This window comes from Pipra filicauda, unplaced genomic scaffold (assembly GCF_003945595.2).
Source record: "Pipra filicauda isolate LSUMZ 115617 unplaced genomic scaffold, ASM394559v2 scaffold290_size937220_pilon, whole genome shotgun sequence".
In the NCBI taxonomy this organism is placed as follows: Eukaryota; Metazoa; Chordata; class Aves; order Passeriformes; family Pipridae; genus Pipra; species Pipra filicauda.
In genome coordinates, this window is record NW_024104410.1 from 523,148 (window position 1) to 538,647 (window position 15,500).

The 15,500-nt window shown below is 41.6% G+C and overlaps 1 protein-coding gene across 2 annotated transcripts; it reads left to right on the forward strand.

Moving 5' to 3' along the window:
- The first annotated feature begins 2,372 nt into the window (after positions 1–2,372).
- On the forward strand, positions 2,373–14,531 carry TMEM114 (transmembrane protein 114). 2 transcript variants are annotated; one of them, XM_039382941.1, is made up of 5 exons: positions 2,373–2,434; positions 2,708–2,835; positions 3,973–4,053; positions 12,735–12,872; positions 13,845–14,531. In XM_039382941.1, the coding sequence occupies exons 1-5, from the start codon at positions 2,403–2,405 to the stop codon at positions 14,075–14,077; spliced, it is 612 nt and encodes a 203-aa protein (XP_039238875.1). In that variant the 5' UTR covers positions 2,373–2,402; the 3' UTR covers positions 14,078–14,531. The 2 variants fall into 2 exon arrangements, with proteins under 2 accessions (XP_039238875.1, XP_027598111.1); XM_027742310.2 differs by lacking the exon at positions 2,373–2,434 and having other exon boundaries at positions 2,652–2,835.
- The last annotated feature ends 969 nt before the right edge of the window (positions 14,532–15,500 follow it).

Consider the following 15,500-nt stretch of genomic DNA (forward strand, 5'->3'; position numbering starts at 1 on the left):
ATTTGCTTAAAGAAAGCAACTCAAGAGTATCCCTTAGTCACATCATACCAGGTATTAGGGGAGTTAAATTACTCCTTTCCTCATGGTTTTCCCGCAGTCCTCTCATGGCCCAAAGGGTATTGTTAGACAGTTCTTTACAGAATGTCTTCTTGAATACCAGCACTGCTGCAGGAGGCTCAGAAAAGAAAACTATACAGACAATCCTGAAAAATATATATCACAGGGAAAAATCTAATTCCTTAAGATTAGATGAGAGAACAGAGCTGATTCTAAGCAGACAGGAATAACAGATGAATTAATACACCACCACATCCTTGCTCTTGTACTGTGCAGTAGGGCATCCCTGAAAGCTCATGCTATCTTTCCAGCATGTAGTGTACTGTCTCTTTGCTTGTCTTCTTTTCTAGTAGACATTATATGTCTAAAAAAAACCCAAAACAAACAAACAAAAACAAAGCCAAAAAGCAAACAAACAAACAAAACCCCCAAAACCCAAACAAACAAACAAAAAAGTAAACCAAAAAAGAAACTGAAGGCTCTCAGGAAGAAAAAATATATCAGTCCTCATAATTTTAATCCTACTGTACTGGGGCTGTTGAAAGGAGATATGCTGAAATAGTTTTCACTTCATCTTCTTAACTGGTGTACTGGTATGCAAAGTATGTGAGACAAGTTGCTTAAACCATCAAGCAGCACAGAAAAATGTCAGGTAACACAGTGAATAAAATGACTGTTGGTCTACATGATAAATCAGTGAAGAATCTTCCTAAATAACTGCTTGAGGTTGAAAAGTGCATGAGGGGAATAACTGAAAAGTTATTAAAAAGGACAACTGCAGCTGTCAGCTTTTTTGTTTCCACATTTCCTGAATATCCATTTCTCCTTCCCAGGGGAAGTTAAGAATCATACTGCCTTGCCAACAAGAAAACTGAATTAAAAAGCAGTAACATTAATTTCACAGAGCTAAAATCCACATTGATTTCTTTTTTTGTTAACTATTCTGTGGTTGTTTATCAGCTACTTTCATAGACTTTGACTATAACATTTATCTCCAGGGGCTTATTCAGAACAATAATTTGCATGTCTTTGACATCACCCAGTTATGAGTTCCCATGTCCAACACAAGCTGATTTGTACACAAATTTTTCTAAGAAAGGCATGTATGTAACATATCAGGTGAATGTCTACCCAAGTGACTGTGGTTGCCAACACCAGAAATGAGTTTGCCTAGGAGGATGTTGTGAGAGACAACATCAAAAGCCTTGCTAAAGTTAAGATAGACAATACCCACTGCAAATATAGTTGGAAAAAAGAGACAAGCTTGGGGTCCTCGTTAGGACTCGTGCCCCAAGGCCTCTTCATTTTGTCTTACTGCACTACTTAGTCTAACTAAACATTTTCACTTTGCTTGATTAACTTTGTATCATCCAAACATCACAATTACAAGGAGGCAACATCTGCTTAGTTAGTAGAACTACACAGGCACTTTCATGTGTTACAAATGCAACTTGGAGATGTGAGAAAGAGATGGCAAAAGCTCAGAATAATGCTATATATCTGCTTAACAGTGTATTCTTGAATGGAAAGACTATTATATTCCCAGCAGTATACACCTTTTGGTACTTTTGCAGAGCAAAATGTGATCTGTAGTGCTGATGATTACAGTGTTTAAACAAACACTCTCTCCCAAGAAATATTTTGCTTTTAACTGATCCTACTGCTGAAGCCCTACTGGTTCCTGATAGCTTGTTGCCATGAATGGGTAATGATGTCACACATTCTGCCCAGTGTCCATACCAGAAAATAAATGAGAATGACTTTTTTAATTTTTGGGAGCTACTTAGCAATTCTCTGGAAGCTCTGAAGTGAATTACAAGGAAGAAAACCTGATGCCCCATTGACCCTACCTGTATTGTATCTTTATGCCAGTAAAGTGGCACAGTAAAACTCCAGAGCAAAGGGTCTGCAGATTTAAAATCAAGATTCTGTTACTTCAATTTACCTTGTTATCCAACATTTCAGTGGGATAGGTGAAGTGTGGCTTAGGGGCTCACACATGAACACACCTGTGCCCTTGGAAACTACATAACTATAGTTTCTGGAAGAGGGTGTACTACTTGTGTCCTTCCCTCCATCAGTGACTTTCTGACAGGAAAATCACTGACAGGAAAATCCCCAAGCAGGGAACAGACATCCCCGCATCAGGTAGCAATTTCCATGCTGCTGCCTTCTCTCACACTGCCTTTCAAATTAGGTTAGATCTGTCCTTTTGAGCTCGGCATCTGGAAGGGAAAGAGCAAGAGGAAATCTCTTGTAAGTACATCGGAAAGGCTGCAGGAACACCAGCGCTGTCACTGCTCCCTCCTCCCCTCCAGGACCGCGGCGTTTGGAATAAGGGAGCGATGAGGATCCCCATCCCCGTGTGTTCTCGCAGGTATCCCTTCCTGGGGAGGCAGAGCCCACCTGCTCAGCGCCGCCACTGATGCGCAGGCGGGTCGGGACAGGTACCCGGGGTCGGGGGGGACCCCTCTGTGCCGGGCGGGGTCCCCGCTCCGCCCGCGGGGCGCGCAGGGAGCGGGGCGGGGCTCGGGGCGCGCAACCTGCGCGGCCGTCGGGTCCGGCCGAGGCGGGGCGGCGGCGGCGACATCAGCATGAGGATGAACTTGGGCGCCCTCACCCTCTTCGTGGCCCTGGTGGGACTTTCCAGCTTCGTCTTCCTCGTGGTGGCCATCGCGACGGACTTCTGGTACATCATCGATGCCTCCAAGCTGGACGCGTCCCGGAACGGCTCGGACGCGCTCAGCTCGCACTCGGGGCTCTGGCGGACCTGCCGCGGTGAGTGGGGCGGGCGGAGCGGCCACCCAGCTGTGGATCCAGCTGTGGGGATCCAGCTGCGGAGATCCAGCTGTGGGGATCCAGCTGCGGGGATCCAGCTGCGGAGATCCAGCTGCGGAGATCCAGCTGTGGATCCAGCTGCTGCGATCCCGCTGTGAGGGTCCAGCTGCGGGGTCCGGATGTCCGGAGGGCCCCGGCATCCGTGGGCAGTGCCTTGTCGATACCCTCCCGTGTTACCTGCCGAGGGAGACATGGGGAGAGCGAATTTTCTGCTGCTGTAACCTGATTATGCATTAACTTTTAATCCGAGCTAATTTAATAAACGTTAACCATTTAGGAGGAAGGAGATGTCTTTTCATTTGGCTCGGGGAATTAAGGGGTGAAAGTTCTGGGTTAAAGCCATTAAAATAATAAATAATAATGTAAAGAACATAAACATAAAGAACTTAAATATAAACACTATAGTTTATGTATACAAACAATACAATTATTGTTATTATTATTATGTATTTTTAAATTAACATAGCAATATAAACATTGTTAGTTTGAAATGCACAACATTTATTAAAATTTTTAACATTAAAATTTAAATTAGGTTATCTATAAATAAGTAAACTTAATCACATACTAGCTAAAGGTGACTAAAGACTCACCAAGTTCACCAGGTAGTTGTACTGTGTTTGGTTTTGCTTAGTGTTTCATAGTTCTAGATTTTAATGAAAGATCTATAAATGCTATATGGATAGTATAGAATTTTCCCCATTGAGTTAATTTGTTACTTTTGGTTTTGATTCCACCATTAAAAGCAAGGAGTAAGTAATGTTCACCACAGTCTAGAAAGGATGTTGCTCCCAGTGGAGTGGGGAGAAGCAGCAGGTTTCAGGAATTCTCCCTGAGCTGTATCCCAAGCCCACTGCAACGAGCAGATGTTTCCCTGCTGACTCCAGTGGTCAGGCCCCATGGGAGCAGCCATTGCTGGGTACTGAAAATCCCCTCCTTTCCTTCCCTACCTAGGAATAACTGTTTTAAAAGCAGTTATTATTATATGAATTATACTTACATGCAAAAAAAAAAAAATATAGCAAAAAGATGTTATAGTGTAATTTTTCCCTCTTTGTTTTTCCCCTTCTCTGTTAGTGAGGAGTGAGTGTTACCCTTTGATAAACCTCTTCTGGCACGAGAATGCAAACATCACCGAGTCACACAGACAGCTTTTGTGTGAGTAGCATTTATATTATTTTTATATTTATATCCACCCTTCCCTCCCTCCTTGGCCACTTACAAGGACTCATTTCTGATTCAGAGGGGGAACTCTCTGAGATAGTGTTTTGTCTCTGCTTCTGTACAACATCTGTCACTGCCTGTGGTCTTTGAGTAGCTTTACTTTTGAAATAACCATCTATTTCATGTCAAGTTCAGCTAATTTCTTCCACAGGAGCAAGACCTTTCTGACTGGAATGGCACAGGAAGGTACACGATTGTTAAAAAATAAAAGGCAAAAATGGTCGAAATCACCTCAGAGGAGTCTGATCACTGAAAATACTTAAGCATGCATTTAAATGAATCTTTTAGGCAGTTACTTTTCTACCCTTTCAGTGGGATTCCTTGCACTGATAAAAGACTTCAGTTAGTGAGAATTTAAGAAAATTAATCCCTGACTAAAAGCAGTGTTCGAAGTCCTTGAAGAACACTGTGTTCAAAAACACTAAGCTCCTAACTCTATTTACTTCCTTTTTTTTCCCTGATACATTAGTCAACGTCAGGATGTTCTCAGAAAGTCCAAACTGAACATTTTCAAATACTTACAGGCACCTCCCAAAAGATGATTTAGCTTCTTTGCATCATATTCTGCACAATCCTCTGCTCACACATGCTCGTGTATGGGCTTGATTTTTATAACCTTTTAATTTACTTACCTCTCCTCTCTGACTCTGGCTCTTTCCACCTTGTATGCAGAATATGTGCATTAGTCCTGTGTCTTAAAATGGGACTCTTTCCCTCAAAACCAGCCATTTCCTGAACAATCCTCCAGAGAGGCTTAGAGCGTCTTCAGTCTCTTGGAGCAGCATCCCCATGATGAGCTAAGAGTGCAGCACATGTGGAAAGGAGACCTGGGAGGTGCTGGTGGTGGTGGGGCTGTGTCCCAGCTGTAACTGGGAAGCTGAAGTAGGAATAAGATCCCAGTGGGCTTCTGAAAGAGCCATATAACATATCGACAGGCTCAAGACTAACAGCCCAGGTTGTCTCTCTGAGCTTTCAAATACAAAAGTGCCATTTCTTAAATTTTCCTTGCTCAAGACAGAGGGCCTTGCCTGCTTGATGTTGCTGAAAACTCTGAGGATCAGTGAAAATGATTGTCTGCTTGATCACTTAAACCTTTGAGGGGTCACTGTTAATTGAACCCAACCAGACTGATCACGTTTTAGGTGTGGGCAGCTCAACTGTTACGTTGGGGATGGTCCAAAATTTCAGGATAAAGTTGTTAGCATTTCAAAAGTTGTGTGCATATTTGCAAAAGGCACATCTGTTATTTCCCCCAGGTGAGGAGATTTTAGGTTGCATCTCTTCAATGAAATAACAAAGCAAAATCAGAGATGATACAGAGTTCTTTTGGTTATAAAAATGATGTTGGCTTGGAAACAAAGGTAGTCATGAAGTGTAAGAAAATAGTGGATGTGAGTAAAAATTGGATTAATAACTATGTTTACAGGCTCTCCAGAGCTTAACAGAATTTTTTTTCTCTCACTTTCATATCAAGTACTATTTTTAGGTTCCTGGACAAAGACTTCAGGTCTGCAAAGACACTTGGAGATTTTACGATAAACAGGCATAGTCTGCCTAAAAATGATGAGATAAGAAATCAAAGATACTTTTATTGAAATAACCTGCTAGGCTTGATTAGAATGTCCAACAGAGTGAACTTTTTGATTTTTTTGGATGTTCAGCTTCAGTGCAGTTTCAGTGAGGTGAGGCTACAGGTCTGCAGCAACAGCAGCTGAACACAGGAACTGCCATGCCAGTCCTTCTTCCTTCAAGGAAATACAGATATTTCTGAGTGACATCTAAGTTCATTAAGTACTGAGATAGTACCTTCTGCTCTTTCTTAAATATTTTCTGACTGTGGTCACTGAATCATATTTAGGCAAACCATTTTCATCTACGACACTTTTTAACTAGAATTTTAGAGGAAAATTCTGAGGGCATGGATTGCAGTGTATTTACAGTAGTTTCTTCATCTGTTGCTGTATGGGGCAAACAAGCTAATTGCACAGCTTTAATTGGTTACTTCAAAAAAACCATATTTTTCTCATGTGTGCCTGTGCAAATGTCTGTGAGGAACATTCACATGGGATTAATCTCATTCCATCTAGCTGTACACACATATTTCTCACTGATTATTCCTTAATGGACTGTCTCCTGATGTAGGTACTTAACATATCGGTCACATCCCTCATTCTTCAGAGTTTGAATGCACTTCTTGGTGTGTCTTAACTAGACACAAGTGCCAAAAAGATGGGAGAAAGTCTGTATGTGAGTGCAAAGAGCTGGGTCGAAGTGGAAACAAAAGTCCTGGTCGCTGCCAGAAGACAAACCCTTCATTAGAGAACAAAAAACCTCCACATTCCCTTCCTCCACACTTCCAATCTCTCTCCTATTCATCCACAGCATATTCCTTTTAGGTTTACTGTGTACTTCAAATAGAGCTCCTGGTAAATTAAAATGATTTGGTGTACAAGTTAAGATCCTGGGCCAGCAGCAATATTACTCAGACAATCAACACAGGTGCTGTTAAGCCTGGCAGTATGACGTGCTTGCACATCACAGGAGTACTCTTGGCTGATTCCTCTCATGGATTAGACACAAACATGCCTCCTCCTCTGCATTAGCCTTCCACTTCTTTTCTTACCACTCCCTCCAGCTGAACATACAGTGTATACCATCTCTCTCCCTCAAGCCCACAATGTATAAAATATTTTCCTACTACAGATTACATTATGACATGGCTATATATTTGGTTAAAACATCATCCACTGACTAAACAAAAATACCACTATAGACTTCCTGCCACTAGTTTCCCTGAAATTTCTGCATTTTAAAAATGCTTTTTTACTGGAGATGTACACTTTCCTCTGTCCTATACAGGATTAAAACTGTCACTTTTCACAATTTAGACAGTTATTAGGGTCTCTTGGTGACCAGTAGAATTAAAGATAGTCCTCTGAAAATCACCCTTAGAACTGAAATCTGTCATCAGACCCCCCTTGCTGTGTGTTCTCCTGTGCAAGCTATGGAAGACAAGCAGGAAGAGCAACTTTTTTTCATGGTGAGCTGAATCCATCTCTCACTAAATGATATAATAAGGGTGTCACTCTCACTTCAAAGGAAGCTGCATCAGGAGCTCTGAGCAGCTTTGCCATTTTCCAGTAGAAGAAACATAGCATCCCCAATCACATCGAAGTGTTGAGGATCACATATAGAGAGAGGGAAGCTGGTGTGTAGCAGAAATGGCAGTATTTAATCACCTGAAAGATTTTCCCCAAGAGTTTCAGCGTTGTAAAAGAAGTTCTTGAAAGAAAAACCAAACCAAAACAAACAGAGCCAAAACTACAAAAAAAATACCCCTACCAAAAAAACCCAAACAAAAAAAAACCCCAGTTTCAGTATTTCCAAGGGGCAAAGGTTGCTCTTAGGTACTTTTGTAATATAAATATTTTCCATTTACCACAGTCTGTATTGTTAATAATTAGTGAATACCAGTATAGATTTAGGTAAAGGCAGCACCAGTGTAATCCCTGCAAAATGAACAGTGTTTTAAATATTTTTAATCAAAACCAGACAATTTCTCTTGAGTCTTAGCTTTGCACCTGAGCTGGTGTGGGGTCCCACCTGCACTACAGAGCTGGGGCTGGTGTTATGAAAAATAATGTGAGAGGAACTGCTGTTCTTTCTTACTGTCTGCATGACACAGAAACCATCTGCATTAGGTACCTACAGGTACCTACAAGCCTCTCACAATCCTGATTTTTTTGTTATTGACATGAACATCATGGGCAGTGATTGATTTCCTTTTACAGGTCCATTTTTAGTGCTCTCCTGTATTCTTGAGCCATCTAGAGATGAGCAGTTAATGGATGTGGTTTCCACTTACATGTGGCTGGAAGAAAATCTTTTTCCTGATGTAAAATCAAGACTGGAGTGTGCAGCTGCCCAGTGCAACTGCTTAAAGTATTCTCCTAAGAGTATTTTTATTTTTTCTTTTTTAAACTTCAGTGTGATTGGAACATGAGGCTGCAGACAAGTTAGTCCTTCCTGCAGGGAAACAATCTTTGCAGCAGAGGCAGTTACTGATGCCTCAGTTGTTTTAATGTAACAGCTGCCTTGGTTTCTTCCTCAACAAAATTAGTTTAATAGTACAGATAAACTTGTCTGGATTTCCTTACAACATGTGGACCCTGTAACAGTCACTAACCAGCTGCTTTCACACTTTGCCCTGCTCTTCGTGGTCCTGCTTCATTTTTACTGAGCTTATTTTATTTTTAGTTTGTAATGTTATAAAGAATCCCCTATTATTTGGCTGCCATTACATTTTTCCTTGGGGATTTACAGTTCTTCACAATTTTTCTTGTGGTTTGAAGTTATCAGAAGGAAAATAGGGCTGGAATATCTAGCAAGAGCTGGTTCAGAGGCCAAGTGAAATAAGACCCAAATGATGTACACAGAAATTCTAATTTAATTGATGTGGTAGGTGTGTACATAAAGGGATCTGCTTTGTTTCTGAGCAACAGTGTATTGTTCCTTCAGAGAGGTCCCAGTGAACATCTACTGGGTGCTTAGAGTAGATATTACAGTAAATATATACAGAAATCTGAGATAACTCCAGCATCACTGCAGCTGAGACCAAATGAGTGACAACCTGTGATGAATGTTCTCATTTTCAAAGTCATTGGTACCGTGGCAATAGCGTGTGAGCCACAGTGCACCACTCACATCCATCATTCTACCCCTTCCTGCTTGTCACTGTCCCCTGTTCCCTGTCCAGCATCATTTTATTTCTACTGTCTGCAATTTGTCTTCCAGTTGAGCTCAGAGACTTTCTGAAAAGAGCACCAAGCCAAAACATGTAACACACAGGCCAGAGCTTGGCTAATTGTCCTGGAGTTCCCTAACCCTGTGAGCAGTCCTCCACCAGCATCTTTTCTCTGGTGATCTGGAGGGAAACCAGGCCTTTGTGTCCCTGAGGTCCGAGCCCAGAAGTCTCACTGACAGCAGTTCTTTTCAGTTGCTCATTGTTTTTCCAAGTTGTTTCCTTCCTTTCTTCCCTACAAGCAGGTAGGTCTTTCTCCATACACTGATCCTTCCTGGCTTTGCCAAGTCTTTCCAGAGCAGCCCCACTGTTTTTAGCAGCTGCCAAGCGTTCGGTTTCAGCTCGAGCCTTTTGTCTTTCTAACTGCCTATTTAGTAGCTGCTGGGTAAGATAAACAGGGCCTTAATTAAGCTCTTCTGAGCCGCTGCCATTTGGAGTATTTCTGATGAGGTGACTATTACAGTTTTCTAGAGACTATTTGCTATTATAAGCTGTGCAAACAAATCCGAAGTTGCTTTGAAGCAATTAAGCTCCAGCACGTTAACAGGAGATGATTAACAAAACTGCTCGGCTTGCAGTTGGTTACTTCTGACACCGCTCAATTTTTCTAGTTCGTTCCACAGATTTCTCTTTACAAACAACTCAACAACAACTGTGTTGGGTGGTAATTTAGAAGTGCCTGCCAAATCCTGAGATCTGGACACACACTGCAGATGTCATTCTTACAGATATTTGGTCCCATCTCTACTAAAACAGCTTTGGCTAGCTAATGTAAAACTTCATTAGCTCAGATCAGGCAATTCAGTTCTTTTCTCTTCTGCAAAAACCAGGAGTGTTTTTTAAATGCTTATGAGTTTGTTTCAGTATTTCCAAGACTAAACTATTGGACCTTTTGTGACAGGGAACTCTGGCATTGAGCAATAGACGGGGCAAACTGAATTCTGTTTTACAAGAAAGTGCACATACCTCTTCTTGTGCAAAATGTTTAGGCTGGTGGTTTTTTTTCAATAGTAGATTAATTTCATCAATATGAAGAGTTATATGTACAATATATAATGCATCAATGTGTATTTCAACAGAAATTGAAAAAATACTAAAATGACTGCAAAATTAATGTTTTAACTTCTTTCACAGATGATTATTGAGGACAGAAACACAGTAAAGATATTTTAAGTCATGTTCTTCTATAAACTAATTCTGTTCCTCTAATCAAGGAATATAATGGCATAATATCATATGCCAGATGGCATGAATTCAGATTCCTGAGTGGTTTCCATGGCAGCATTTTAGAATAAGTTTCCCAGGCAGTTGCAGATTTCACAGGACAAATGAGTATTAGATATTGAACTTGAACACTGGAGATGATAAAGTGCTGTTTAACCAAATACAATCCATTAAATATTTGATTTTAAAAAAGCTGCAGGTGATTAATGGGAAATGTAGCTGTGTATAGGAAAAGTGAGGCTCTGTCACAGTGGGATTTGTGGGTTTCAGCTGAGATATCACTAAATCCTGTATTTTCACTCAAGAGGGCATAAAAATCAGAGTTATTCTGATGCTGCATGCAACTGCCACAGATCATTAATGTAATCTGTGACACTCCCCAGGATGTTCTGGTATGGATTTGCTTTCCCTTTCCTTCACAAGGTTCCATTCAGAGCCTGATCTACCTCACCCACTGTCCTGGCTCAGGTTGCAGTAGCTGAAATCACACCATGATAAGGAAAGTCAAAGAAATAGCAAGTGTAGGTGCTACTGTCCTGAGGTGTAGCTTGTTGGCAGTCAGTGAGAGACACCTGGAAAATCACAAGGCATGTGATGCCAGTGATGAGCTTATTTCTGTTTTTTCCCTCCCAGCAAAGCCAGGTCTGGGGACAGAGTTGTACCATTCTTACATTCACAATTTTAAAATGTTAATTGTATCTGATTTTATCATATTTGAGCATCGAGGACTTTTCACCTTTTACGTGCAAGACCAAATCTAAGGGAGCACACGGATGTCAGAGTGGTGGGGAACCAAAATCAGGCCCGATAACCCTCAGCAAGCACAAATGTGGCTGAAGACCAGCCTGTTTCTGCTGCTTCTCTGGAATCTGAGAGCTGAATTGGGTTCCAAATCTCTGTTCTGTCACATCATGTTGCATAACATCCCCAACAACCACTTCTACCTATATAAAACTGCTGAACTGAGTTCCATGGCTATTTCTTGTCTTGGTATTCAGCTAAGAATTGCAGACAGTTTTGACATACTGGTTTCTACCCAGTAAGCTGAAGATTGATTTGGCTGTTAGCATCTGAGAATTGCTACAGGTTTGTGTTTCTTAGGCAGCGACAGCAGCTGTGGCTACTTTTGCTGAAGGAAAACACAGGGAGTGTCCTCAGCTTTAGAATCAAAGAGAGAAAGTGCTCTCTTCAATGCAGAATGCTGAATTTGTCATTTCTGAGCATCAGCTGGTCCTGATGTGGGCATATGTGGGATTGAATATGAAAATATAATACCAGCATAAATAAACAGAAACGGAAGAACAGTAGGGTCACCTCCCAAAACTTTGTCATTTGCCACATTTTTCCTTGTGATCATGTTCTGTGCTACACAAAACAAATAATTATATCTTGAAACCACATTCTCCACAAGAAAACAGTGTCTGCCTTGATCCCATGCAGACCCTTCCTAACCTTCCAAGCTTCTAGAACTGAACAGAGATACATAATTGTGTCTTATCTTTATAATGGTGCTGAAGGGGATAAGCTGGATCCTTAGCCAGTGACAGAGGGAGTGCTTCCAATTCAGTGGGCAGTTACAGTCACTTAAAAAAAAATGATCATTTGGTCACACAAAACCTGTGATCTCTTAACTGATTCCTTTTCCTTGGGAACCAGCTAATGGTGTATTGTGATTCCTCTGTGAAATTAAATGAGTCACTGAAGCCTAGACCTCTTCAGAATATGGATTTTAAGGGATTTTTTTGTCTCAGCACTTTGGTATTAAATAAATTGACACTGGAATTACTTTTTCTTGGTTATTATTCTAGAAGAGGTTGGGTTGAAGGTTGTGGATAGATTACATGAGAAGGAACAATGACACAAAGATGGTTCATGATGAAAAAAACAGTGTGATATGAAAAAATACATAGCAACCCTCTGTTTACACAGCTATTAAAATGTTATAGGGATCAAGAAAGACTAATGTAAAACATTTAGCATGGGAGGAAGCGAGCAGGATAGGTTAATGTACTTAGTGAAGCTGCTGTAGAAAGCAATGACAGACAGAATCAGAGCTGGATGGGAAAATTTACCTCTAGTTGATGGTCAGCTGCAACAAAGGAAAAGGTCACCAATTTGCTAGATCTGTTCAGCAGAGGACATGTGACAGAAGAGAAAGAATTTAATCAAAAGCATGGCTGGATCTCACCACCCAGACAACAGTGCCACTCACTGTGATCTGTGTGATAACCAGGGCTACTTCTGATTTAGGTTGTCAGTGCCTACCTGTTATCCAGCTTGGCTTAATAGCTCAGTCAGTTTAACTGCTTAAATATATCTATGCAGACATATCCTTTATATTTCTGGTCTCTGTTTGAAACACAGGCTGTGATCCTGTGAGGGCTTGCTCTGTATGTGACCTTTTCCTCCATATCATATATTTGTCCTGCCAACTTAAACTGAAAACCCAAGAGGTTTTCCAATTTCTTGTTGATTCAGCACAGAATAAAGCTTTGATTCTGCTCAGGGGCTCTGCACTTAATAATTATTAGTGCATCCATTGACACCATAATCAAATATTGAAATATTAACGTTCTTTATTTTTCTTCAGACATGCATGGAACATTTGTCATCCTGATGCCCCTCAGCCTGATACTGATGATTTTTGGAGGAATGACTGGGTTCATCAGTATCCTTGCCAGGGCCTACCTACTGCTTCTGATGACAGGACTGCTTTTTCTTTTTGGAGGTACGATATCAAACCCCCAACCTAACCAATTTAAATAGTAAGGGATTATATCTCAGAAACATCACTTTGTTTTTCCAGAGAATAAGAGCTAAGCAGGAGTTTCATTTCAGAATAATGCTGGTGTTCATCCTGATGGGATTCTGGAACAGAGAAACTTAGAGTCAGGAAAGGCAAATAATCACACACAGCCAAACATCCTTGTGCAGTGAGTCACACTTTGAACACAGAGTGTTTGCTGTACCCATTAACACAAATGATTTAATACCTTCTAAGCACAGGGCACAAATTCTTTACAGACAGGGTAATGGGGTAATTGACTTTGGAACTAGTAAAGCATAGGGTTTGATAACCTTACACAGACCTTACACCCATTAAGAAAAGTGACAATTTTTTAAAGGCTTTTGCATTGGGTTCCTGAAAAGTCTTACTGGGTAAGTCTGCTCCAAGGATGTCTTTGACTCAGTTATTTGGAAGTGATGAGTAGTCATGACTCCACAACGCTTGGTGGGAGGTGGCAGCAAAGACCAACACATTTACGTTAAACACTCAAAATTTACAATACTCAAAATTAGAAAGCAGCCTAAATTCAGGTTAGTGACCTGACATGCAAGAATCTGTGTCTCTGTGGGCTTTCTGGCATAGAGGTGGACATCTGCACATGGTGCTCAGCAGTGAGGAATCAGGATGTACTATAATACAGTACTGAAAACAGAGATGTGTGTGCATTAGATATCTGTGAAATATATGACTGGATTTCTATTGTGGCAGGCTTGATGTTAGACATTTTGATTCAGTATTTAACAGTGGGGACACATTATATTCAATGAACAGAAAACCAGCCTCAAATAGACATCAAAGATAAACTGGGAGTCTGGCCTGGGTGGGATAGGAAGGAGTGGGAAAGAAGCCCTAAGCCCTATCCAATTGATTGGTTTTGATTTAACCAGCTGAGTATGTCTCTCTCTCTCTCAGCTCTGGTCACACTTACTGGGATCAGTGTCTATATTGCATATTCAGCTGCTGCCTTTGAAGAAGCTGTCTGCCTCCTGAGGAGCAAGGACCTCCTGGTGGAAATCGATATCAGGTTTGGCTGGTCCCTGGCCCTGGTCTGGATCTCCTTTGTCGCAGAAGTGCTCACTGGGGCCGTGTTCCTCCTGGCAGCAAGAGTTGTGGGTCTGAAACAGCAGCGTGAGCAGACGTTATGAACAACAGGTATCCCTGCAACAACAGAACCCTGAAGAGCCTGACAGTCTGGATTGCTCGGTCCAGCTGCTCACTGGGGGTATATAAAAGTGGAAGGCTGAGTGCCTTGTCCACTGCTGTAAACCTTTTCCCTCACAGTTGGCTATAAAACACAAAGATTCTGATAAATCAGTAAAACATTGCAAGTGCTGTCAATAAGGACACCCTTGTGACTTTAGAAGAAAGTACATTGCAGTGTTAGTGTTTTCAGACTAATTTCAGCTGGCAGCTCATAAGACATCTCCATTCACTGCTTGGAACAAGGCTGATTTCTTGCTTTCTTTTATCTTTTTTGCTGCCTAAGCAAAGTGCCTCAGAGTACCTTGCAGGTCAGCTTTTGGTTTCTCCTCTGAGACTCCTAAGAAGGACATGGACCTGCTGCAGTGAGTCCAGAGGAGGCCACAAAGATGCTCCAAGGGCTGGAGCCCCTCTGGTATGGAGGCGGACTGAGAGAGCTGGGGGTGTTCAGCCTGGAGCAGAGAAGGCTCTGGGGAGACCTTAGAGCCCCTTCCAGTACCCTAAGTGGGATACAAGAGGAAAGGGACTTTGGAGAAGAGCCTGGTGGTTGGAACTAGATGATGTTTGAACTCCTTTCCAACCCAAACTGTTTCATAATTCTGTAATCCAGCAGATGGTAGTGACTGTGATGGTAAAGTCCTTGCAGTGGTGAGTGTACTGCAAGAGAAAGATATAGCTGCTTTCCCAGATGTTTTAACTAACTACTGTAGCCAGCCCCAATCTACTTCAGATGCTCAGGCTATATACTTATCTCTTTCAGCCTGTCACTAGCTGCTTTTTCAATTCTGTAATGCCGAGGATGTATCTGATGCATTTCCCAGTTTTTATTTTGCATTTTTGATGATGCTTCCTTTTCATGAAGTTTGTGCACATGCTTTGTGCTAGAATATGTTTGTCTTGTGCTGGAAGCTGCTGAATAAAGTGAACACACAGGATACACAAATTTCATCCTAGGTGCCAAAGCAATCTAGTTTTTCCTCTGGGTAGTAGCACTTAAAAGAATTGAAGTTACTCAAGAAATTTCCCCCTGACTGCTGTGGCTTTGAATAAAGACATGAATGTGTTAACAGCTTCCCTCCTTTTCTGTGAGATCATGTATTTCTGGAGGGCCTCAGCACGCTGCAGTTCAGGACTGTGACTCAGGAGCTGTGTCAGGCACACTCTGTCATTGGGCAAGTCCTTTGTACATCCTCCAGTAGTGCAAAGGGCATTCACCTACCTCTGTTGTATATCAGGACAACTTTACCAGTGTGTCCCACGTTAAGGATTGCACATTCACTCTTACTGAGCTCAGCTTTTAGTCCCACAGTACCAATTCCTTCATGAAAAATAGTGGCAGGGAGCTTCTGGGAGCTTCCAGCCTTTGAA

Coding starts and splice junctions, on each gene's coding strand:
- TMEM114 (XM_027742310.2), top strand. CDS start 2,652: ATGAGGATGAACTTGGGCGCCCTCACCCTCTTCGTGGCCCTGGTGGGA. Junction 2,836..3,972: donor GCTCTGGCGGACCTGCCGCG/GTGAGTGGGGCG, acceptor CTTCTCTGTTAG/TGAGGAGTGAGTGTTACCCT. Junction 4,054..12,734: donor GTCACACAGACAGCTTTTGT/GTGAGTAGCATT, acceptor ATTTTTCTTCAG/ACATGCATGGAACATTTGTC.